At 42.8% G+C, this 23,910-nt stretch overlaps 1 protein-coding gene and 1 long non-coding RNA gene across 7 annotated transcripts in view; both read left to right on the top strand.

Annotated features, from left to right (window-relative positions):
* Nucleotides 1-477: 477 nt before the first annotated feature.
* LOC108494775 lies at nucleotides 478-9,367 on the top strand. 2 transcript variants are annotated; one of them, XR_001873955.1, is made up of 4 exons: nucleotides 478-1,013; nucleotides 4,600-4,698; nucleotides 5,171-5,232; nucleotides 6,572-9,367. It is a non-coding gene; the product is annotated as an uncharacterized LOC108494775 (long non-coding RNA). The 2 variants fall into 2 exon arrangements; XR_001873956.1 differs by having other exon boundaries at nucleotides 5,043-5,232.
* An 801-nt stretch (nucleotides 9,368-10,168) lies between these two features.
* Nucleotides 10,169-23,910, top strand: part of APLP2 (amyloid beta precursor like protein 2) — a 45,341-nt gene continuing 31,599 nt past the window's right edge. For all 5 annotated transcript variants that reach the window (XM_017809631.1, XM_017809630.1, XM_017809629.1 and 2 more), the window contains exon 1: nucleotides 10,169-10,275. In XM_017809631.1, coding sequence (XP_017665120.1) covers nucleotides 10,195-10,275 — 81 coding nt within the window. In that variant the 5' untranslated portion in view covers nucleotides 10,169-10,194. The remainder of the gene's footprint in view (nucleotides 10,276-23,910) is intronic.

Here is a 23,910-nt window from a genome sequence, read left to right as displayed (position 1 = left end):
ATTTGCTGCTCAGTGAATTTGCCTGAATAATAGAGGAGCACAGTAATAACAAGGGCATTTCTTAAAGCCAATTTTGAATAATTCTGATTAAGAGATTTGCCAGCTGCAGGCCCAGCCCCTCAGTAGCCACTTTTTACACTGAAATACCTTTTCACCACTGTGGTAAGATTCTCTTGAAAGTTATTCTTATAGTTGCTGAGGTATTTAGGAAGGCAAAGGCCAGGAATAGGCCTAAGATGACAAGGTCATTTTTCACTCCTCAGATGAGCTTGATAAGGCTGAATTCATCTCCCTGGTGAGTTCTGTTTCACCCAAAAATAGCCTAAAAGTTGGCTGAGCAGCTTCACATCATCATGGTTCTCCTCACCTGCAAAAGGCTGTAAATGCCCAGAGAAGCTGTGGCTGCCCCATCCCTGGAAGTGTCCAAGGCCAGGTGGATGAGGCCTGGAGCAACCTGGGCTAGTGGGAGGTGTCCCTGCCCATGGCAGGGGGTGGAGTGAGATGATCTTTGAGATCTCTTCCAACCCAAGCCACTCTGCGATCTTCTGTGTTCATCTTTACACTGAATTCCACATTCCAGCACCCCTTCTGTTCCCTTTCCTCATTAATTTCCTGCAGAACTTCCAGGACACATGCTGATAATACCTGTTTGCCCTTTTTCCATCTCTTACCTAGTTTTATTTTCACCTGTTCACTTTCTCTTTATAATGATTGCAGAAACTGTAGAAAAAAAATGTTGAAATAATACTCTTTTGTTTAGTATAGAGCAACTGCAACACAGGAAACCACACTGAAGGTATAATTAAGACTAAAAGCCAATCCAGTATTTCTGTGACACCTGCTGGGAGTTTATCTCTTTTCACAGTCTTTCACCAGGTTTTCTTTCACAGCTGACATGTTGGTTGATAACAGAAACAGGAAATAAAGAGGAATGAAAGAGCCCTGTGCTGTACAGACTGCTGGCTTCTCTCACCATGAAATGCTCAATAGTGAATTATGCAATTGTTGAAAAGGTATTAGCAAATACTGGAGTTAAAGGTGGAAAAAAGACTTAACAAGTGCAATATTTTTCCTTCTCTGATTTTAAAGAAGTACCTTCCCAGCAAATAGAACAACTTACATAGCCATAAACTCATTTAAATCTTATTTTTCATTGCTGTACTTCTTGGATACTCCTTTGGTAACTGATTTCCTGCCCTATGCCAGATGCTGTTTTCATTCACAATGGAATAACAGTGCTCTGGGAGTGATATCACAGTATAATTGCACAGCTCTTATTGTGACTTCTCAAATTTAACATTCTGAAATACGCTCTTTGTTGGTTGTGTGGGGAGTTTCAGATCTAGGGTTTGATTGAAGTCAGCCTATAAGAAAAAAAAAAAAAAGAGAGAACAGAGCCTGGAGAACTTGGCCAGTTTGCAGTGTGCAGAAAAACATGGAAACCAAAGAAGGGCAAAAAGGAAAAATTTGACTATTTGATATGTTCTTGTATAGGTGGAGGGAAAGCTTGAAATAAGACTTGTGTTAAGTCCTTGTTTTTTAGGTTTTGAGGTGGTGCAGGTATTTAATTACTGACACTGCCAAGGGATCTACACTGTGCTCATGCTGGATGATCCAGATGATGCTGGATCAGCACGTGGTGTTGGCCAGGGGGGACACCTGGCTCAGGGCTGCTCTCATTTCACCCTCTGGCCACAGCTCCAGCTCTGCACCCACGTGCTAAAGGAAGTGCACCAAATACAAATAATTTCTAGTTTTTCATCCAGACCCAGGTTTAGGCCCTTCTAAACACAGGCCAGGAACTTTGCAGTTCCCTGTTGTGAACTGTAGTTTTCCTCTCATGCCAGCACAGTTCCAACCTTTGCTGGGATAAGGTTTATGAAAACTGGTGTATGTGTTTGTGTCAGTGTCCGTGTGCATAGAAATGATTCTTTTGAAGGGTTATGTAAAGATATATTTTCCAGAAGACAGAACGAATAGAAGGAATCCAGTTGAGTTACTTAAGGCCTGATCGTGCATGGAGTGGAGCACTCTGAATTTTAAATGCAGATCAGAGCACTTGCATCCCACAGTTGCCTCTAAGGTTGCAGGGTGTGTCTGTGTGTCTATGCATGTGTTTAAGCATAAATTGAGCTAAGGACATAATTATATATGCTTATTCCCCCCCTTAGAAGTAAACTCGTAATTATGAAAAAGAAAGGGAGATGGAAGACATTCCTTTGGCAGTTGGGAAGAGAATATTGATTTAACATCTTTGCTAAACAGACACTTCTTTTGGATTGCTTTTTAGCCTTCCCCGTCAAAAAAAGGAGCTGGCAAATGGGTCTGTGGTCCAGCCGTATTTTCAGGAAGTATGGAAAGGGTCTCATTAGACTTTCGAAGAGACAAGAGGGAGATCTTTATCATACACAATGGAATATTGATGTATTTAAATGTGTTGATCTAGGAGATTTTAAAAAATAGAAAATGCAGTCAAATTTTGCCTTCTTTGTAGTCCACTGAGACTGCACCAGGTAATATGTTGAGGAAAAACTTAGCCAAAAGCAGTTTTGAGGTAAACTATTAAAATGCAGATAAATGAAGATGTCTGCTGACCCCAAGGATCTGCATTCACGTGGCGAAGGTTTCATTACTCACACTGCAATGCTTTCTGAAGTATATTTTTGTATCATCATTTCCCATTTTAAATTCAGCTCTTAAATCCCAAAAGGGAATTAACTACCAGCCATTTGCATTTTAAAGGGAAAACTCAAACCTCAATAGAGTGCTCTACTTAAGGCTCCTTTTATGTAACTTAACCAATGAGCTGCATCTTGGTGGAGACCTTGGGGAGTCAACCAAGTGACTAGGACAAGGAAAAGCCTAGACTTGGAGGAATCCTTGTAATTTGCTTCAGAAAATGCTGAATATGCTGATATCATTGTGAAGCTCTCCTGCAAAATGGTGTTTTTCGTTATTGTAGTGCAAACTGTCTTTAATGTTGTGGGGGAAAAGGAATCTTTCAAGTCTTAGTGAGCTGGGAGGGGAGAGCACAGGCTGTTCTCTCTTCCTGTGTGTGAGGGAAAATCATAGTAAAATACAGTTGTAAAATAAAGGGAGCAACTTTGAATTCAGCCCTTTGCAAGACATGAGAAAAGACCGTTGGAAAGTTACAGGATGGGGATTTTTATTTTTATTTTTTTTAAAGATCTCTCAGGAGCTGACTCATCTTCTGAGAAAATGTGATTGAGGAGAAGAACTGAGGGGGCTGTGCTCCGCCTCGGGCCATAGGTCTGGGGTGGAAGTTGTAGGCAGCCTACTCCTTCCCTCAGAGACACTGCGATTCATCTTCTCACATGGCCCAGTTCCTTTCAGCTGTGTTCTGCTCTTTGCCTTTATTCACCTGACACTGACTTCAAATACATATATTTCTCTATTTCTTATAACCACAGAACCTCTATCCCAACTTCTTGCTGCTTTAGGAGTTTAAAACTGCCAAAGCACTGCTACGTCTCATTTTCTTATGGCCCCTCCAAAGAACTCTGTTTCAAAGGTTATAAAAACCCTGGAGCACAATACGAAGCCTCTCTCTTGAATGAGTTTATAAATCAATAGTGCTGGAGAGCCCTGTCTGTGTTTGGGGCATTGGAATAAAAAACTTGTAGAGTGAGTTTAGAGGTATGAGTTCCTGTGACTGTAAATTTGAGTATCCCACTGATTTTTATTTTTGTATTTCCCCCCCTCCCCAACTCTCAGTTGAGGACCAGGCTGCTGATTAGACAAGGCCCCTCGGTTGCTTCCCAAAGGTGACAGTGCTGGAGGGCAAAGCTGCAGGTCCCTGTGGCTCCTGGAGCACAACTCCTGCGTCTCCAGGGTGTGCATTTCCAGCACCTAAAGTAAATATTCCTGTGTTGAAATAAGAAGAATGACTGGGTGGTTGGGAGCTGTGAGGCTCCTAAGGGTGATTGTAACAGGAAATGTCTTAATATTTGTTTAAATAGAATGATGCAAACTGCAGCTTTTTGTGCTGATACTGGATTAAAGTGAGTAAGGAGGGGATTTTTGGAGTTATTTTGCTTCTAAGTGGACCAGAAAAATAAGCACTTAAAGGTATCGTGCAGCTGATGGAAATCTACAGTTCCCAGTAATTTGCATCAACAGGCATGATGTGTCTCCTAGACATTTTAAATTCCTTGTTGCCTGTTCCTGTGTCATCAGCTCCTTCCTCACACACCCTGTTGGTTGCAAACTGAGTAACTACTCAAACAACTGATGGGGAGAAATAAAAGGTGACTTTGGTGTGCCATGAAAGAGCTTGTTAGCACAGGTTACTCCATGATGCCTGATGGAGCAGGCACTGAATCAGACCTGATTGTGGAGGGAGGGGTAGATTTTTTTACTGTTGAATTGCACTTATCTTCAAAGCTACTGCAAACGATTCCACGTTTATTCAGCAGAAGTCTTGAGGTTTTTATATTCCATGTTTTTCATTGCTGTGCCATTTGTTAAGATGATTTGGCTTTTAATCTACCAATGAATACTAAATGAAGAGTTCAATCATGAATCAGATCTCTTCTTTTGCTTGCCAGTAACACAAGCCATTTTTATTTTCCATTTCAGGTTTCTTTTACAGTAGAGGACAAAAATAAATTATGAGTGAAAAGAAGTTAAAATTGTTCCTCTTGAGCAACTCTCCTGCATCAACGCTTAATCCTTCCAGTATGTCTGATGTCATTAATCATTCTGCTGTAATATTTGACACACACCTTTGTGGGACAAATGAAGATCTAATATAAAAGCTGCAATAATACTGACTTATGTGGAACTGCAGCTAATTATAACATATTTGAATTTTCATCTTTCATAGAAGACCTCTATAAAATGAACCACCTTTCACACTGATGAAATGAGACTGAGACAGGCAAGCAGATGAGGGGAGAGGGAAGGAACATCCAAGGACAACAAAAGGAATCTCAGCACCACAATGAGCCAATATCTGTGGAAAATATGCTCAGTTGGTGGTGGATTCTTTTCAATTGTGGGATTTTTTTTTTCTCTTTAAGTTTTCAGATGGCTTTCCTACCACGACTGTGGTGTTCAGCTTATTTAACCTGGAGTGGTTTGGTTGCCTTGATACATGAACGACTGATCCTGCAATCTTCAGAGATTAAATGTCACTTCATCTTCACAGGTGGACTAAAAGAAATAAAGAAGACAGGATGCCATTGCAGGAAGATATTACAATGCAAGAGGGTGAGTTTACTACATATTTTCTGCAATGCAGCCTCTCCTTCCTCTCTGCCCCCAAGTGTCTTCACTGTGCCTTTATTTGTAGACCTTTAGACCCTCCGTTTTTTGAGTTCCCTGTGTCAGGGTCAGTGTTTGTGTTCAGCTCCTTGGAGAAGCATCAGGCTTTGCTCTGCCTTGAGATCCTGTCAGTGCCCAAAGCCTCAGATCCATCTGGAGAGAGATAATGAGCAGCATAAATTCCCAGTTTGTGTATTAGCTAAAAAGGAGGTTAGGCTCTGCTATTTCTGCATTTGGGATCCTCAGTCTGAGTGTAGGCTCATTACTCTATTGAATTATATATCACAGGTAATTTCATTTCCTGGATAGTGAATCCTAGAGATGTGCAATTCTATCCCAAAATGGATTCCTTATGTCTCTCAGACACTGCTTTTGCCTTGGGTAGTCTTCAGAAAAACAGTTAAATTCACCATGATCACTGGTTTTGCCCTCCATCTAGAAATGTGAGGAAATCATAGACTTTGGCACATTTTCTGGATGCTGAGATTCATGTGCAGGGTGTTGAAGGAGCAGCAGCTTCCTTTAGCAGCCATGCTCTTGTTGTGCTGGCCTTAAGCATCCTGGATTAATGTATTTTTCATTTTCCAATGCAATGCCACCTTTTTCCTGTGCTGGTGCTTCAGCAAAGCAGTAATATCTCCAAACCTAACTGAAGGGTTATTTTGAAGTTTGTAGTTCCAGGAGAGTGGGGATTTATGCCAGGATTGTTTCCTTAGCAGTGTGTAGACAAGGATTGTGCTGCTAGAGATGAACACACCACAAACTGCTCTTCACATCTACCCACTTGAAACATCTCAGCCCACCTGTGTGGAAGCCAAATTAATGGCACTGTTTCAGGCATGGAACAGAGCAGTGGGAAAATGGCCATAGAGTTAAGGGTTCATAGACAGAATGAAGGGCAGATTTTCTTCCTTCCCTGCCAAGCCTTTTTGAAGATGTTTTTGAGCAGAAATAGAAAGGCTTGTTGTCCACCACTGTGTCACTTCCTTTTCACAGATTCCTGTGCTGCTTCTCCTCACACCTGCAATTATTCCTGCAATTATTATTTATCACTGTTTTTATAGTATGACTCCACTTGGAATGCATCTGTCCTTATTTATTTTCCAGCCTTTCAGTTTCCTAAACTTCACTGTATTCCCATAGAAATCACCTTTCTGTTTCTAAGCTCCTGTCTGCCTTGTGTTATCTCTCAAGGCCTGGAAGCTCTCTGTGCCTTTTTTGTTGCCCTCTTTCTATGGAACACCTTCCTCCTCTCTGTATATCTTAAAGCCAATTTCTCCTGCAGTTGCCTCCATCTCACTGCTGCTGAACTTCCTACGTCTTGTCCCCAGCGTGTTGTCCTTCGAGTCACAGATGGAAGGCTGGGCTGCAAAACTGGACTTCCACACAGAAATGTTGCAGCCAAATATAGATGACCGATTCCAGAGCACGTTGGCAACCTTCTGATGTTATTTCTGGATTTGGAGAAGTATTATTTCCCACAGGCACTTACATAGCTGGATGTTGATCATGTTTTAGTTGGCTAATAACAGTTTTGCACTGCTTTGTGTCCCTCACACAGCCCTGGTGACAGGCAGAGGTTTTTTTTCCAAGAGTTGGGGCAGTTAATTGTGTATAATTTGTGCAAGTTGTACACTGTATTTTTTCTAGAAGCGCTGTTTAGTATTTCTTATATTGCTGAATTGTGTTCAGCAGTAATAACATTGTATGATTGCAATACTCCAATAATAAGTAAAAAGGAGTTCTTTACTAAATCCCACCACATGCTGTAGTTGTTTTCTAACTTTAGTTTGCATTCTACCTCCTAAAACCCAGACTGACTGAACCCTACCTCTGCCAGCTCTTCCTTGCACATACTGGCACACAGAGCTAATGCAAATGATAGGATCTTCCATTTAAATCTTCAGTGAAGATTTTTAATTAAAAGAGCTGTATAATATTACAATTCACAGGCTAGATTGATTTTATGATTTTTTTTTGGTGGAGTTTAAGAGAATGGTGAGACTATTTGAAGACTTTCTTACTTCTCTGAACTCGTTCTCCAGGTACTGGCAGGATCTCATCAGTTTGCTAAAGTTGCTGCTCCCAGAGACTTTAATGGTATACCAAATACATTTCTCTATGACTTCTGTTTGCTCCTTTTATCTAGTTTAACATTACCCTCTCAGAGCACATTTTTGCAATCATAAATATGCTCTTTCTGTTTACACAGTCATGTTCTTGCAAGTGCTAACGGGCAGAGATGTTCACTTGAGAATTTCTTACAGAATAAACAATAGCAGCCAAAGGTGAGGATGAGATTCCTAGTGCTTCGTTAGCACTGACGTCCTGGGGATGGCACCGAGAGCCCTGGGAACAAGCGTGTAAAATGGGATTCTTGGAAAGTTAACAGCAGGAAGGATGTTCTAGGGAATGCTGCAGCATTGATTCAAACTGGTGCTGTTGTCACAGGCAACAGACAAGTACCAGTGCTCACCTGGAAGAGATCTGTACACTGAATTAACCACAACCATTGAGAGTGCCAGCACACCTGCAGTAACCCCTTCTCCCATGTTGACAGCAGTCATCTGAAAACAGTCTTTTCTAAAGCATTTCCATGCTGAAGGCCATTGGGTATTTTTTCCCAGCTGCTGGAATGCCATTTGCATCTTGCTGTATCTCCATCTCCCTCCCTCCCCTCCTGCAGTCGTATGAATTTAGTTGCATCACCAAGGAATGAACAAGATCTGGTGGCTTAAACCTTTTTTTTTTCTGGGGCCTTTTAGTCCTGGGAGGACTGATCTCTGTATGACGGGGAATGTGTTATAGGATAACACTTGGAATCAGGGCTGTCTCAGTCAGGGTTGTGAACGTGAATTAATACTCACCAAGCACTACGTAAATATTAAAAGTATATTAATTTATATAGCACTTTAAATACTATATAAATTCAACCTCCAATGAAAGCTGCTATCCAAAGATTTATAAAGAACTTGTACATTTTTACCTGGGAAGGAAGAAAAATCCCTCCTTTTCTCAAACAAGGGAAAAGCCTAACTCAGAATGTCTTGTTATTTACTCATGTATTTATTTTACACAATAAAATATTTACATTAAATGTGTCAGTTTTCAAAAACAACTTGTTACTTAATTTTTCAACTGAATTTGGCCAAGTGGAAAAGGAAATTAAATATGCCAGAGGACTGCAGTAAAAGAGATATAAGAGTTTTCAAATTGTGTGAGAAAGAGACTATAATAAATGACCAGTGGACTGGTCAGCTGTTTTAATTAAAACGGGGCTTATTGATCTATCATAGATTTGCCCCATTTGCAACATTTCGGCAATATTCCTATTTCAGAAAATAGCACTTGGAAGAGACATTAAAGAACATGGAAGCTGCAAATGGAAAGGTTTTATAACTATGTGACATTTTGTACTATGGTCTTTTTCCATCCTATATTAGCGCCTCACATATCTTCATACAAAAAGGCATAGATTCTATAGAATCTATAGGATAGTCTATCCTGGTCTGGTGGAAGGTGTCCCTGCCCATGGCGGGGGGGGTGGAACAAGATGAGCTTTTCCAACCCAATCCACTGTGTGATTCCATTATACTGCTTTTCTAACTTAATTCTTATGAGTTCACTGTTTATTTGTGCTTAAAAAAAATAACCCTAAAATATATTGGTTTACATCAGATTTTTCAAGGTGTCATGTTCTTCAAACCAGTGGGATCTTTTAGCGGTTGCATCTTCAGTGTGGGCATTTGTCATGCCTGAACTGACTGATGTACATTTCTATTGGGAAAACTAAATAAAGTACTAAAAAGGGGATAATAATTGTTCTGCACCAACGTGGAAGGACTGTGGTATCAGCAGCTTCTGTTGGTAGCTCTGATTTGCTCCTGAAAGGCTTATTTTAAATTTCTGTTTATAAGTAATGTGGTGAAATTCAAATAGCCTCAATGCAAATCTGGCACAAATCCCCTTGGTTTTTAAGCCAGAAATGTGTCTTTAAATAGTGGCTCCAACAGTGGCAGAACATCTGCATTGGAAGCAACTGGTGCCGTGCTCTGGTTGAAAGGAAAGGCACGGCTGTGTCACACCCATGGCTGCACAAACTGGAGATGGTGAATGTGATGTTTAATTAAATATTTAATTAAATACGTGTCTGTTGTTTAATAAAAGTTTGCGTTTTGCTGTGTTTACAGAGGTTGGCAGCACATGTGTTGTCTTCTCTTCCAGGTAGTGCCTGGTGAGTATCCAGTGTTGGCAGCAGGATGAAGAAATTGATGATTATTATTCAATAGTTGTATTTTAAGAATATATATATATATATATGTATATAAAAGCACAACTGTATCGAGTTTTATTGTGAAACAAGAAGGGCTGGGAACTTGCTGCTCCTGTCTTGGGTCAAGGGCTTTAAGGAACCAGGAGTGGATGTAGAGCTGGTTTTTTGAGTGGGAAACCTTGTTGTTTTCTTTCTAGATGAGGAAAACGCCTCCCTTGGCTTTTCCTACCCCAGAGCCCCCTCGCTCACCGCAGTGCTGGGCAGTGTTCAGTCCACAGACCCCCATACAGCCCACGGTCTTTTCGGGTTAATGTCTGTGGCAGCGTGGGGTGACAAAGGCGGGGTGCCGGTGACGCAGCCCAGTCACAGCCCGCGAACTTTCCCCTGAGGGTTCCCTTCAGCCCCGGCCGCCATTTCCTGCCGGGGCGGCCCCGCCCTCTCCTCTCCTCCTCCTATTGGCTACCAGCGGCGCCGGGGCGGGCCTCCGCCCCATTCACCTCGGTGGGCGGGGTCTCTCCGCAGCGCTGCGCGGCGATTGGCTAGCGTGGCTGTCAGTCGGCGCGGGGGCGTGGCGTGGCGAGGCGGGGCCCCGCGGGGGCGCTGCGGCCGCAGTCGCGCTCGGGCGGCGGCGGGTGATGATGGCGGCGATGGGCTCCGCGCTCCTGCTGCTCCTGGTGCTCCTCGGGCCCGCGGCAGCGCTCGCCGGATACATAGAGGTGTGTGCGGGCTGTCGGGGCGTGTGTGCGGGCGGCTGGGCCTCCCCTAGGGGTACCTGCTGCGCCGGCGGGAGATAAGCGGGGTTCGGGGTGTCTCGGCGGGTGTGGAACCCACTCCACCTTGTCCGGCCTCCCCGAGTCCTTCCCGCGGCGGAGAGTTCGCGTTTTCCCCGTGCTCTCGGGAAAGCCGCATCCCTCAGGCCTCTCACCTGGCCAGGAGCTCCGTCTCATCGGGATGCTCGGGGCTGGGTTTTTTTTGGGAAGTGACCTCGGCATTCTTGGCACGGGCGCAGGAGCGGCGAGCTTCAGATGAGTCTGGAAGAGTGTTAAAAGGCAATGTCGTAGAGAAAAGCCTCGGTTAAACGAATCCATTTGTTTGTTGATGGATCTTAAGTAAATCTTCGGGTTGGAACTGGTACCTTGGCTTTCGGGGGAGATGCTTCAGCCGAGTGTAAAGGTTGTGCATTTCACATAGAAAAGGCTTAGATGCTTATATGTATAAATATCTATATACATATATATGGATATATGCACACCCATATACATATATAAACAGACGTATACATATATGAATATATATAACTTTCATATTTATATATATATATATATATGAAATATATACTGCATTTGTATATATGAAAGTAATTGCAGGGGGGAAATTCCATCTTTGTCCCTAAAACCAAACACTCGTGTAATTCAGCTCTCTGAACAGCAAGATGAGTAGGGGAAAATCTTACTATTTTAAAAACTTGATGCTATAACCTGTGTATTAGAGGGAAACAAGGAGCAAAGTATGTGCTGAGCTCCAGACACGTAAATAAGGGTTTAATAATCTACGCCTCGGTGTTGTTTGGAAATGCAAAACAACTGCATCTGTCTTGTGTAGGTTCTGGATTATTTAGGGAGAGAGAAAGAACAGGCTTGTGGCTGCTTGTGAATGGCTTGATTTGAGGGTTTACAGTAAATTTTGGCTAACTTGGTTAAGCAGAACATGTACCTTAGTGTGGTGCAAAAATCCAAAGCCTTGAGCTGGCGATAATTCCTAACGGGCACTAAGCTGGTTTGGGATATTTTTAATATGTGCTGCGTGGAGTTGGTGTAGTCCGTGATTTCTACTTGTTTCACTGCTACTGAGGAACAGTATTCCTCCTACTTTGCACCAATCCTTGTCTTAAATTCCTGTAAATCAAGGGAACATGCTGATAACTGTGGAAGAACTTGTGTGGAGGTTCTCGTAGGAAGGGTGGTGGAGCTGCTCCGAGGGTGTGGAGCTCATCCCAGCTCAGCTTCCTTGGCATTGCCTTGATGGTGGGGACTGTACTGGCTGCTGGTGTCACATCCAGTCCCTTCCACCTGTTTGGAAACTCCTCCAGCTGTAGGTCACTTCCTCCCTTACACTCGAGGCAAATTTGGCTGCCATGCACATCCCTCTGGAATCCACTGCTTATGGACATGTGCTATGAGATACCAGCTCGGAAAACATTATCAGTGGTTTTATTCCAAAGCCTGGTGTCCGTGTGATGAAGCAGATCCCAGGGTTTGCCAGTGCCAGGGTTTGGCACAGAGGGAGACCAGCAGTGTCTCAGCTTGGCTCCCCCAGCCCCGGAGAACAGGGGCATTGACCTTTTGGAAAAGGATTAAAATGAAACCATTCCTGTAATGCAGTTTGCATCCTTGGAAGGCACGGAATCTACCTTCGTCTGCTGGCGCTGTGGCATTCTAATCCTTATTTTTGCTGCGTCCTCTCCCATTGTCTCGCTGGTGGGGGACTGGGGGACTGCAGCTCTTGAGAGAGAGCTTTTCTCAAGAATCTCTCTCGATGCAGAGATTAGGAAGCTAAATGCTTACTGTTCTTGGGTTTTCCTTACTGGATTTTATCAGATAATGTGAGAAAAATATGCGAGAAATTGATTTTTTTCAATAATTGAGCTACCGTTTGAAAGTTAAGGGAAGCAATGTCTGCAGTTATTAGTTGAGTTGCATTGGCACGGTCCCATTAGGTGGATTTTCTATTTTGCGATTATCTCCCAGTCCCTGTCCCTGGAACACCCGCTAATCTTCTTATCAACTACAATTTGTTTTTCTTTCTGTCCTGTACAGAGCAAGGGGAGTGGCAGTTTATTTTTTCTTTTAAATTGTTGGTATCTGAAGCCTTGAAAAGGGCATTCCCACGGGCTGTTCCTGGTGACAGTCAGTCTCCCCTTCCAGATCCTCATGTGTGGATGGCAGATAACCTCTGACAGTCTCTTTTCCAAATGAGTTGGAATATAAGAGCTTAGAGAAACTGTGGATCCCAGCAATTGATGTTTTATTTTAGTGTATGCCTGAATTTTGCTTGTTTTGCTTGTGAAGTCCCAAGGGACCTCAAATAGGACGCTGATGCCAACTGGAAAAAGAAAATAAATCTATGTTAATTTGATCTGTATTCCAATGATAAACTACTTCTGCTGTGCCCTCAAGGCCTTTAGAGATGCAAAGTTTCTTTTTTATCACTTGACCTTTTCATGTAATCAAATCTGAGGCAATGCAGACTCGATATTGCTTTTTTTAATCGTGTTTAACCTTTTTCCAAACCTCTTCTCAGTGCTTACATCTGTTACCTGCCTGTTTGAAATCACCAGGATTTGGGGTGAGACAAAAAACAAGGATGTGTTTTGCAGCAGAATTTCAAGTTATTATTTTTGTCTTGCATTGCTTAAATTCTCCCCGACAAAAATATCAGCCTTATGCCGTTTCTGCAGACCTTGGGGACTTCTAATTGCCTGCTGCATCAAACAAAGAACTCCACCTAGGGAAATTTCCACTTGGTGTTTGAGTCCTGAGTAGAAACAGCTCACAAAAATTCCAGTCCTGAGACCGTGGCCTTTAGTTTGCTTTCAGCTTGTAAAACTTCACTTCCCAGGGTTAGGAAATATGCTTTCCTATGAAGGTGATTATATTCAATGGCTCTTCTGAGCCCCAACAAAAGCTTCTCTGAGGCAGAGATGTGGAAATAAAGCAAATCTGATACTGCAGGGAGGCTCTGGAATTTCTGCTGTGTTGTAGGATGCCACAGGAAGGTAAGCTCTGCTCTTCGGAGGGGGCCTTCGGCTCTCCTTGTTTCACCTGTGAAATCATTATCACACTGTTATTTAGGCATTAATATCTCTACCATGACTTTTTTGTTAATGTGGTTGTTGCATCACCTGAGTTATTCAAAGCCTGTTCTGTGGGTGGCTTTAGCTGTATTATAATTACACACTGAACTCCTCCAGCACTGGGAGTGCAGGGATCTGTGTGCACCATCCATGTGCTCTCTATCACTTGTGCTTCTCTCTAGATGTGACTTGTAAAACTTCTTTTGCTTTTCCCTGTTTGTTCGTCTTTTGGAGGCGTATGGACTCAGTCTTGGAAACATAAGTCACTTTGACTGCAGCATCTGCTTCTACACATGTACTTAAACCAGAGCCTCGTTCCTCAGTTGAAAATAAAAGAGAGATGCAGCATCCCCAGGTATTCCTTATTAGAACACAGAGCCTTTCCCTGTGTTTCTCCACTTGGGCCTTTCAGACTCTGCTCATTAACTCCTCAGGCTTCCTGAATTGACATAATCACTCAGACTCTTGCTCTTGTGCTTCTCCTGTCTTGCAGTAAAACTTGGTGCCATTGATTTCTAGTTCAGGCAGTCAGCTCCTCTGAAACACGGGGCTAATTTAAGATGATGCTCACTTTTAATTGGAACGCTTCAAATACTCACAATGGCCTAGAAACCCTTCTGAGGAGGCTCCTGATTCAGAGCTGTACTTGAACTCACGACACTGCTCCTTTTTCCCCCCCAAAGTGTTGTTTGCAGCCATGATGGACACGTTCTGCTTTCTCTACCTGCAGTGAGTTTATCATATGCAAATGGCATCTCCTGCCCCGGGTTTTACCTGCTGCTGATCTTAAATGGGTCCTTAGGGCTCTGTGCCCGTACATTAACTATACAAATTTTGTAATCACCATTTTGATATTTTCAGCTTTTTGCTGTAGGTACCAGTAAGTCTCAGGTTTGTGAGGAGAGGAAATGGATTGACGACATTGTGCAAAGTCTGAGAGTAACTTCCATATATATATTTATTTATTTACTGTATGCTTACTAGAGTGAGTTACAAAGGAGCAAGAAAGAACATATGAGTGGAGTAAATTGTTAGGTTTCTCTTTACTGTGGATTAACCTAAATTACGTCCTTTTTTCCTTCTGGTTTGGGAGGGCTGATGGCTCCTCATCCGATACAACAGGGTAAAGGCAACTTTAGCATGTTAATAGTGTTACTCATACAGTGCAAGTGGTGCTTCAGATTAGGTGCTGTAGGGGGGAAAAAAGAAGTGAACCCTCACTCCCCAGGGAGTGCACAAGGAAAAGTGCTTTTGAGGAGAAATAATTTGGCTGGATTTGGTTGTTGTTTTTTTTTTTTTTAGAGTAATTTGTTAATGTTAGATTTGACTTCTTTTTAATTTATGAATTTCTTGACCACTGTGCACAGTCAAATGTTGCTGCGCTCTGTGGCATTTGATGTTTTATTTCACTTTTCATTTTCACTGGTGACAATGGGAAGTCAAATCACATGTTGGCTCTGTGTTTCCTGCGGGAGAGGACTGATGGGTGAGGCATGGTCCAGAAAGCCTTTTGTTGTCTGTTCCAGGCAGAGCTGGTTCCTGATCGTACATAGGTATGTATTCATCTGATTTGGAGATCAAGGCTTGATCTCTCCTGGCCAGACTGGCCCGGTGGTGCGTGAGGTGGTGCAGCTGGGCCACTGTGGTGTTGGTGTGCTGGCAGTGCCTTCACTTGAGCTGGTTTTTCCCCTGCTGATTTTTTTCTCAAGGTGACTACATTGGGCTGTGCATTTTGAGCAGGGGTTTGGGGGAATTCTTAGCTCTCAACCTGCAGATCAGTGTCTGCCTACAGAGTTTAGTCTAATCTTCTTTGCATGGGCTTTTCCAGCGGATTCCTCTTCTGAACCTTTGAAAGTTTCAGCATTATTTCAAGTACAGGATTTCCTGCTCAGGTGAGCAGTGTGGCAGGTTGCTGTGGCTAGACAAGGCCTTCAGTGATGAAGCAGGGTCTGAAGTTGTTATTCCATGCAGTGTGTGAGCTTCAGAGAAGCTTATGGAGGAGACGAATCAATAATAGTTTGGCTTGGATGGCTTCGCTGTGCTTTGAGACTAACAGAAAATCATTATGAAATTATGACTTTGAGCTCAAGTTTGTCAAGCCACCAGGCATGAAGGGCATTAAAATCGCCAGCCATTAAAATTGCCCGCCCAGAAAGTCTCACAAAACCCACAGAAGGTGGGAGGTGCCCCTTCTTTCCTGGTTGTGGTGGGGCCCCGAGTCATCCATCGCGGTGTTCTGGTTCCCCTCCTGGCAGTGTGACGGGTCCGTGGTGTCGTGCCGAGGTGCAGGGGATGATAAACATGCCTCAGCACTCGGATCTCAGGCCCTGGCTCCATGACAGGGATGCATTTAAGTGATTTCATACAGTAAGCTTCTCTCTAACAAAATTACAGCAGAGCAAAGTGTACTTTGATCCAGGTCAAGGACAGGGACAGGCAGACACGCACAGGCACACAGGGCTGGCTGGGGCCTTGCTTCCACTTGGCTGTGACTGTGGGTTGATACTCAGCAAAGTTTCCATTTAAGAGTAACCAATTGTCGTCTCCTTACTGATGGCTTCATGTTTAAATAAAAGCAGTGTTTAACCTTGAAAGTTCTCTTACTCATTCAGGTCTCTTTCCCTCCAACATTTTCTGCTTAGGATATGTTTTCAAATGTCTGAGATGTTCTGAGGTGTGGGTCAGGGAATTGGGTTTCTTCAGTTCTTCCATTAGAGTGAGTTTTATTAATCTGTTAACTCTCTACTGTAGCAGGGGCTTGCATTTTCTCATGCAGATGTTGTGCCTGGGTTCTTTAACCTGCTGCCTCAAAGCTCTAAAAGCAGCCATTGAGGAAAGCTCGAAAATCATCTGACAATGATGGTGTTGCAGAGATGAAACAGAGGTTTAGTAAACTACTTGGTATTTTCCAGGAGTTACCCTATGCTAATTTCAGAACTGAAATGCTTAAATCAAAAACCAGACATTTGCATTTTTAATCTTTGGGCTTTTCCTTAAAGGCTCTTACGTTATTTTTAGCTCCAGCTCCCTGCCAAAAGCTTTGTCCCTTTCCTTTTGGATTTTGAGTTGATGAATCCCACTAGTTATGATGTCATTGCATAGTGTGAAATGACAGCAACAAAATGAAAAATCTTAGCAATACCATCTGTTACAATAAATATTATGCGCTCCTGTTAGTTTCCAAGCAGATTTGGATTCCATATTCACAACAGAAGCTGCTCTCTGCTTACACTATGGTACCCTCCAGCATAAAGCCTGTCACCGAATTCGCTATATGGTTCTGGATTTGGCATGACACATTGCCAGGTCTAAGTTTAGTTGGGTTTTTTACTGGGGTTTAATCTTCTCCCAGTCATATCAGGACTAGTAACTTGCCAAAACTGGTCTTTGAGGAATCTGCGTGAATTAGGATAATTCACTAATACCAAGCTCTGGTTGACGTTGGTCGCTGGTCGTCTTACAGTAATTGTGGCCTGAAATAGAGAGGGGCAGATTTGCTTTAATCTGCTGAGTATTCCTCTCAAAAGATTAAATGCAAAATGTTGATTCAAACCTGTGATGGGAGTTCCCAGGGAGTGTATCGCGTTTGGACGGGAGGCTTCCCCTGCATAATTTATCAAAGCCCTCACTGAAGGAATTGAGTTTGATGCTAGTGTCGTGTTGCTGCGAGATCACAAACGCCTTTGGAAACCCTGAAGAGTGAAATGGTGTCAGGATCCAACAGAGCACGGAGCCTGCGTTAGCAGACTGGGTCAGAGAGAAATTCTGAAATAGGGCAGTGCTTGAGTGTGGCCTGAAATGTGCTGCCTGCCAGGAAAAGGGAGGCTTGAGGAACTGGGGAGGGGGGCACGTTATCGGGGAAGGCAGTTATTACTCCTGAATGGAGCAGAATGCTCACAGCTCCGTTTGGACAGGGAGGAAGATTTAAGTGCCTCTAAGTAGTTGGAGTTGCAGGGTTTCAATAACCGCTTCGCTTCCAGAGGCTTTCAGTGGAGCCTCAGCACTGGAAATGCCAGGCAGTGGAGGAGGTTTTTCCTTTGGTAGCTGGCCAAAAAATTGGGATTTTGTGTTTGCGGGGTATTGGTGTTTTAGAGCTCAGCCTTTGGACACGAATGGATGTGATGCTGTGGCTTACCAGGGCAAGAGCCAGACTCGATGGGGTCATGACATGAAGTTATGGTGCTCCTGTGGGTGTGTGAAGCTTGGTTTTGGGACAGAGCATTGTGTCACAACAGGACACTCACTGGAGGCTTTAAAAACAGGGAAAAAAACAGTGTTCCTGTCACTTCTGATAAATGCCGTCTTGTTCGAATTGCATCAGTACTTGCCCTGCAACAAAGCCAGTCAGTATGTGGATGTTGTGTTTGGGGCACAGCCGCTTTCTCGGAAGCAATTTCCCAATCCCAGAGGCAGAAATGAATGCCCTTACAGAGCATGGGCTGGATGCAGTGGAAGGGTTTGCACTGTTGTATTCCTGTTATCCACAGCTGGCTTTGAGGGCTGGATCACAGCTTGGCACTTGCTTCAGTCCCTCTCCTTCCGGCTACGTGCTTATGATCTCGTTTTTATTAATATTTTCATGGTATGGATGTACAAGGTGTATTGGAGTTTGTGAATAACAACTCACTAATCACAAGAGCTGAAATCTATTATCTGCATTTGAATCCATAGTGCTATGTTTTATCTATAGTACTTTTTATTAATCCTTCATTTTAAATCCTTTCATCTTCAGGTTAAAAGACATAAATAAACATCCATCAGCTGATCACCTCGACATCCTTTTGCCTTCTCTCCCTGCCCACCCTTCCCTCAGCATCCTGGCTCCCAGGAAGGTGAACTAGAAGAGCTGGATCCCTCCCGTAGCAGGACTGTTAAACAGCAGGAAATCTTTCAAATTTGCTTAGATGGAAAATCTGCAGCACAGACAAAAGGCATTTTGAAGTTGAGGCTGAAATTCCGAGGTTTGGGTGAATTTGTTGCGCTCAATTATACTGAGCAAGCTTTTGCAAGTGGCTTCACATTAGTGAAGGGAATTAGTGTGATGAGGAGAATACTTTTCAAAGTATAACCGTATGGAAGGCTTTGCCCAGAGCATCTACAGCATGTTAATGCCTCCTTTCACTGCAGGGCCCCAGCAGAATGCAGCATTGTAGTCCCTTTGTAAGAGATGCTGATGGATTTCAGGAGCATTGCTGGTCTGAAATGACCACTGTCATACTTTGTGCTCGTGCAAACAGTGTCTGGGTGCTCCAGACAAGTATATTATGGAGACACCCACAAATTTCATCTGTGCTGTAGCTGAGACATGAGGAGCACTGTTTTCCAAGACCCTACATGGCCTTTTGCTCCAAGCAAAAGCAAAGATGACATTACTTCATTTGCTTTGCTGTCCTTGTTTTCAGTTTGGCTTTTTGAGCTTCATGTTTTTGAAGATTTTTGCAAAAAGTTGCATCGTTATTCCCCATTATGTAAGTGGCTGATAGCATTACTCATAGTTTTCTGTTATTTAATAGGCTGTGATTCTTACATGGATTTTGATCTTATAACTGACAATGACAAACATTGAGCCACAGCTGGCAGCAACATTAAGTGTCTAAGATGGGTTTAATGTGCTAAACTTTGAGCAGCTCTTCCCCTCGTGTTGACTTTGAGGTGCTTTGTGATTTAGAGTTCTTCATTTATTAAGAGGATGCTGCTGTCCTGCTCTAAGCTGCTTCTCAGGCCATAACAGTGGATGGAGCTTTAAATACTCCAAATTGAGCAAAGCAGAGGTTTTTTGTTTTGTAATATTTGCCTTGGAATGAGTTCTGCGCTTTGGAGTGGCTCTTCAGCTCCATCTCTGAGCAGCACCCATCTCACAGAGACTATATCTACAGGGTGACATTCTTCACTGATGAAGAGGATTAAAATAGTCATTCATGGCTAGGCTTCGCGAACGAAGATTTGGGAAAATAGTCATTAAACTGCAGAATACACCACATGTCATATAAAGTATAAACTAAAGATGCAGACAGGCTGAACGTGCTGGAGTGGTACAGTCTGCTGGAATGCATCAGGATGGGAACATCTTTAACTCGAGCCAGATTTCAGATGCTCGTATCACAGAAAGATGAAACTGGGGCTTAGTTTGCATATGGAAACTCTTGGCCTCCTGTCTGCAGATACTTTCGTGCTTTCGTTTTTCCCTTCTGTGTTTGAATGGATAGTTAGTCCCCTCTGCAACTTAAAATCATGTGCTTGGCACTATTTGTTAGGATACTTTCTGTAGTGAATTAACTTGAGGAACAACTCAAAGCAAAAAACTCTTCTTACTCTTCCTTCCTCTCTGGTTTAATATTCACATGCCTTAATTGACAGGTATAATTATGAAAATACAGACAACCTCTAATGTAGTTTTATGACTGAATTTGCTCCCTTTCTCTTTGTTGTCCAGGCTTTAGAGTTGCCACCGAACCTTGACAGCCATGAATCCATTTCGTGCTGTTTGCCTGACCTGTTTTCCTCCTCAAACAGGTGCTACAATCAGATACAGAAACTCTCAGTGAGATATTCTCAGAATGTTCCCAGCCTCATAACACAAATCCAGGTAGTACTAGTCCCAGTAATTCCCTGGGAATCGTGCAGGGAGAGGCAGCCTCCAGCATAATTGAGGCATAGTCTGGTAAAGAGCTCGTTTGGGCTCTCAGTGATTTATTTTTGTTGTAAGATGTCCAAAGTAAGGATATGAGAGTGAGGTATGTTTCTGGCTCTCTCGTGCTGTTGCATCATCAGGCTGTAATTTCAGCACAGCTTTCGGGGGTGCTGATGTGTTATGATGGGAGACATCTGAATAGATTCCATAGGGCTTATCCACAGCTGGGGCTTGCCAGATCCTGACAGAGTTAATATTTGCAGCTGAGATGTGTGCACAGCCGTGTTCCTGAATTAAAAAAAAAAACCCTCAGTGGGCCATGCCTGAAGTCAACCAGTGAAACATAAAACCACCAGTCCCCGGGGTTAGAACTTTATGCAACATTTTCATCGTTTGACTTTGGGAAAGCGGTATTGAAACGACTGAGCCCATGGCTAGGAAAATGGTGAGTGACTGATTGCATCAATACTCAGATCAATCTGCCCTCTAACCACTGTCCCAGTGATGGGATTTGCATGTGAAGTCAGCATTTCCATTGCTATGTGTCTGCTTGGAGGGTCAGGAAAAGCAGAGCTTGGATGGAAGGCTGACCATTTCTTTCTTTTTCATTCAAGTGTGTCTCACGTTGGACAAGAGCATCTGAGCAGGCAGAAAAACATCCTCCCCTGTCTGATAGACTTTTCCAAACAGGAAAATAAAGAGTTGTTTGGAATCCTTGTATTGGAAATAACACATCTGGAAGGTTTTCTCTACAGTTCCTCCAGCTGGGGTATACTCAGTCTTTATACCAAAAAAACCCACAAGCTGCTATGATGGACAGCCTGGGCAAAGGGTCTAAAAAAAATTTAAAAAGTAGTACCTTTCATAGACCTGGAAGAAGAATTTCATTTGAGGTGATGGAAGATCTGGGGTATAGTGGCTCTTTAAGTTATAACTAGATTGTCTAAAACTGTTCTGCCTGCTCTTTTTCAAAGAGCAATTTCCCTCGCTGTTGCAGAAAAGGCAGTTTTTGCTTCCACCTTGGTAATAAAGCTTTCAGCACCTGATGGTTTTGTGCTTCAGAGCCCTTAGTGAAGTGTCACATTCCTTAAAACTGGTCAAGCACTTGACCATCAGTGCAGCTGCAGTGTATAAGTTCTACCGCTAATCTTTTGGTCTATTGTAGTTCAAATAAGTAGAAAGAAAAGCACTTTGTTCTCTACCTTATCTTGAATTTTTCCTACCTTACCTTCCAGAAAATGCTTAAGGAAACTTCAAAGAAATAATGGGTGTCAGTGTACCTAGAGTTCATTCTTCCCACTGAAACCTGGGAGAAATTGTTGACAAGTTAAAAATCTCATTTTACCAAAGATAAAAATCACCTCTCCTGTTTTGTTTTATTTCCATGCGTAATCTTATAAAGCTCAGTAGAGTGAAGAGCTATAAAACTCAGCACAAGAAATTCAGGTGTTCAGCATCCAAAGCCAGTTAAGTGTTCTGCAGTCCTGAAATATTGTAGGTTCGAGGCTTGCTTCTGTCAGGCTTGTTTTACTTTCTGGATCAGCAATTAGTAAAGGGGATCTCAACCCAGCCAGCTTGAGTCTGTTCTATAAATTACCACTTAATTTTCTAATAGCATTAAGCAGCTGTTCTAAGCAGAGCTCTGTTACTTCCCTTAAAGGAACTGGTTAATGCATCCATTAGAGTTCCAGTGTTCAAGCCTAACTGTGCTGTGGTGCTGTGACTGTTAAACCCCAGCTGATAAATTAATGCTTCAGAAATAAAATGTTACTAAATTACTCAAGATTGCTTTTAAAGAGGGAAAAAATGGAAATCCATTAAGCCATTTCTGACATCCTTTACTTTGTATGACCCTGCTGCTGACAGAACTTTGGGGTTCAGAAAGCTCTTTGTCATTTGTCGTCTCTTATGTCAGACTGCTCAATCCAGGTGTTGGAGCTCCAGGGGATAGATGGGAGTCCACCTCTCATCCTCTGCTTTGGAAGAAGGAAGGAAGTTGTGAGATTTGAGCCTGAATTCTGCTGATAGTCCCATGATCTTTCTCAGAGGTGTTTGGCTGTGGGTGATAAGCTTAAAAATAAACAAGTCAAGCTTTTGCCATCAGACCCTTGGAAGTAAGAAGTATTCCTCCAAGCCATCTTCCCACATTTCAGCCTCTTTCCTACTTGAGTGAGGTAGTGCTTGGCATTCTTCATCCTGCCCTTGCTTAGGAGTTTCTCCCTCACCTTTAGTTTGCCAGCATTAGTGGAAGGAAGCTGGCAACCTTTCTCCAGTTTTATTGCTGTTTACTGGGATCAGAAATGGCAGCAGTCAGGAAAATGAGAGACTGTGTTTTGATGAGAATTTGAGATGGTTTTGCTTAGTTAATTCTCTTGCATTTATCTTTTTAGCTGTGAGTGGTAGGAACTTTTCCTAATGAGCAGCTGACTGAAAACTAAACTTTCTTAGGGCAGTGTTTGTGTTGAAGTTTTCTATTTAAGGAAAAAGATATCATTTACTGTAGCTGAAGAAACTTATCGCATCACTATAGGAGTATTTTAAAGCACTGATTTCTGCACCCCTAGACATTGAAGGTTGTTGAAAGATTCTGGTATGTATGTGAACAGTCATGCAAAGATGCTTCATAACAGGCCATGAGCACTTCTCAGAATAACTAACAGGAGGAGGTGTGTGGGAAGCTATGTGGGGAGATGGTTTTGGTTTAAAAATCTCAATTTCCATTATTTCCTAAGTAGACTTACTAAGAGCTAGAGTTAAGTTACCCATCCTCAGTAACAGGTACTAACTGCTGACTATTTTCATAGACCTGTAATTTACAGAAGTAACCTGTGCTTTTGGCTGAACTTAAAAAGTTTGAAGTATAAAGGTATGCTCAATTTTTACACTGAAAATGGCGAGGCTGTTCCATCATTTTTTGGTAACTCATTAATTTTGGTCTGGATCAGGATCCCCTTGGCAGAGCCCAGGGAGCAGCACAAGGACGAAAAAAAAAAGCCCTGTATTTTAGCTGTGGGTTTCCCATTTTCAAAAGATGGTCATTAACATTCTTTGGAAAGCCAGGACTTAAAAACCTCGTGGTTTCCTCGTCCAGATTTGAAGTTTCATCTGAATTGTTTGAAGGACAGAATTACCAGTTAATTTGCGTTGGATTTTAGATTTTTTTTTCCAGAAGATTGTGAATTTAGAGTTGGAAAGCAAGACCTGCAGAGCTCCAGTGCAGTCAGAGCAAGGCCTGGTGAATCGTTCCTGTGAGCTGGAGGAAAGTTGTGTATAGCCTAATTGCAGGACTTTAAAATCCCAAGGAAGTTTTATCATTTATGTTCCAAAACAATTGCACATAAATAACCGATCTGTGATGCTGAACAACATCTATAAAGGGAGGGACACTCGAACCAAACCCACACTGCATTGCAAACTGCATTCCTGCTTGTTATCCTTCCTTTATCTTGCATTTTTTTCCCAGGTATGTTTTCTTGCCACTTGAAATTCTCAGTTAAAAAACGCCCCTCGGTTTCCTGCTTTGCTTTTTGGTTGTGTTAGATAAAAACACAATCTGTGCAGCCTTTTTATCTGGAGTCAGTGAGTGGTCAGACACGTGGGTAGAGCGAGGAACCACAGGTTCCTGCAGTGGCTCTTTTGTGCAGCTTCACAAGATTTGTAAAACCAGCTTTCAGCTGTTTTCGGGGAGGGTTTTGGTTTCTCCCCTCCTGAAATGCTAACTCACTTCGGGGCAGTAGTAGGGGGTTTGTTTTTTGCCTGCCTGATGTGGATAAGTCATTCTCTCAGTCTCCTCTTGGCCAGTTTTGTCCTCTCCAAAAGCCAGTGGGGAAGCTGTATGGGTGTGGGAGTTGTGATGAGTTTTAGTCC

This window comes from Lepidothrix coronata, unplaced genomic scaffold (assembly GCF_001604755.1).
Source record: "Lepidothrix coronata isolate B3197 unplaced genomic scaffold, Lepidothrix_coronata-1.0 Scaffold27, whole genome shotgun sequence".
NCBI lineage: Eukaryota > Metazoa > Chordata > Aves > Passeriformes > Pipridae > Lepidothrix > Lepidothrix coronata.
This window is presented reverse-complemented; position numbering and strand designations above follow the sequence as displayed.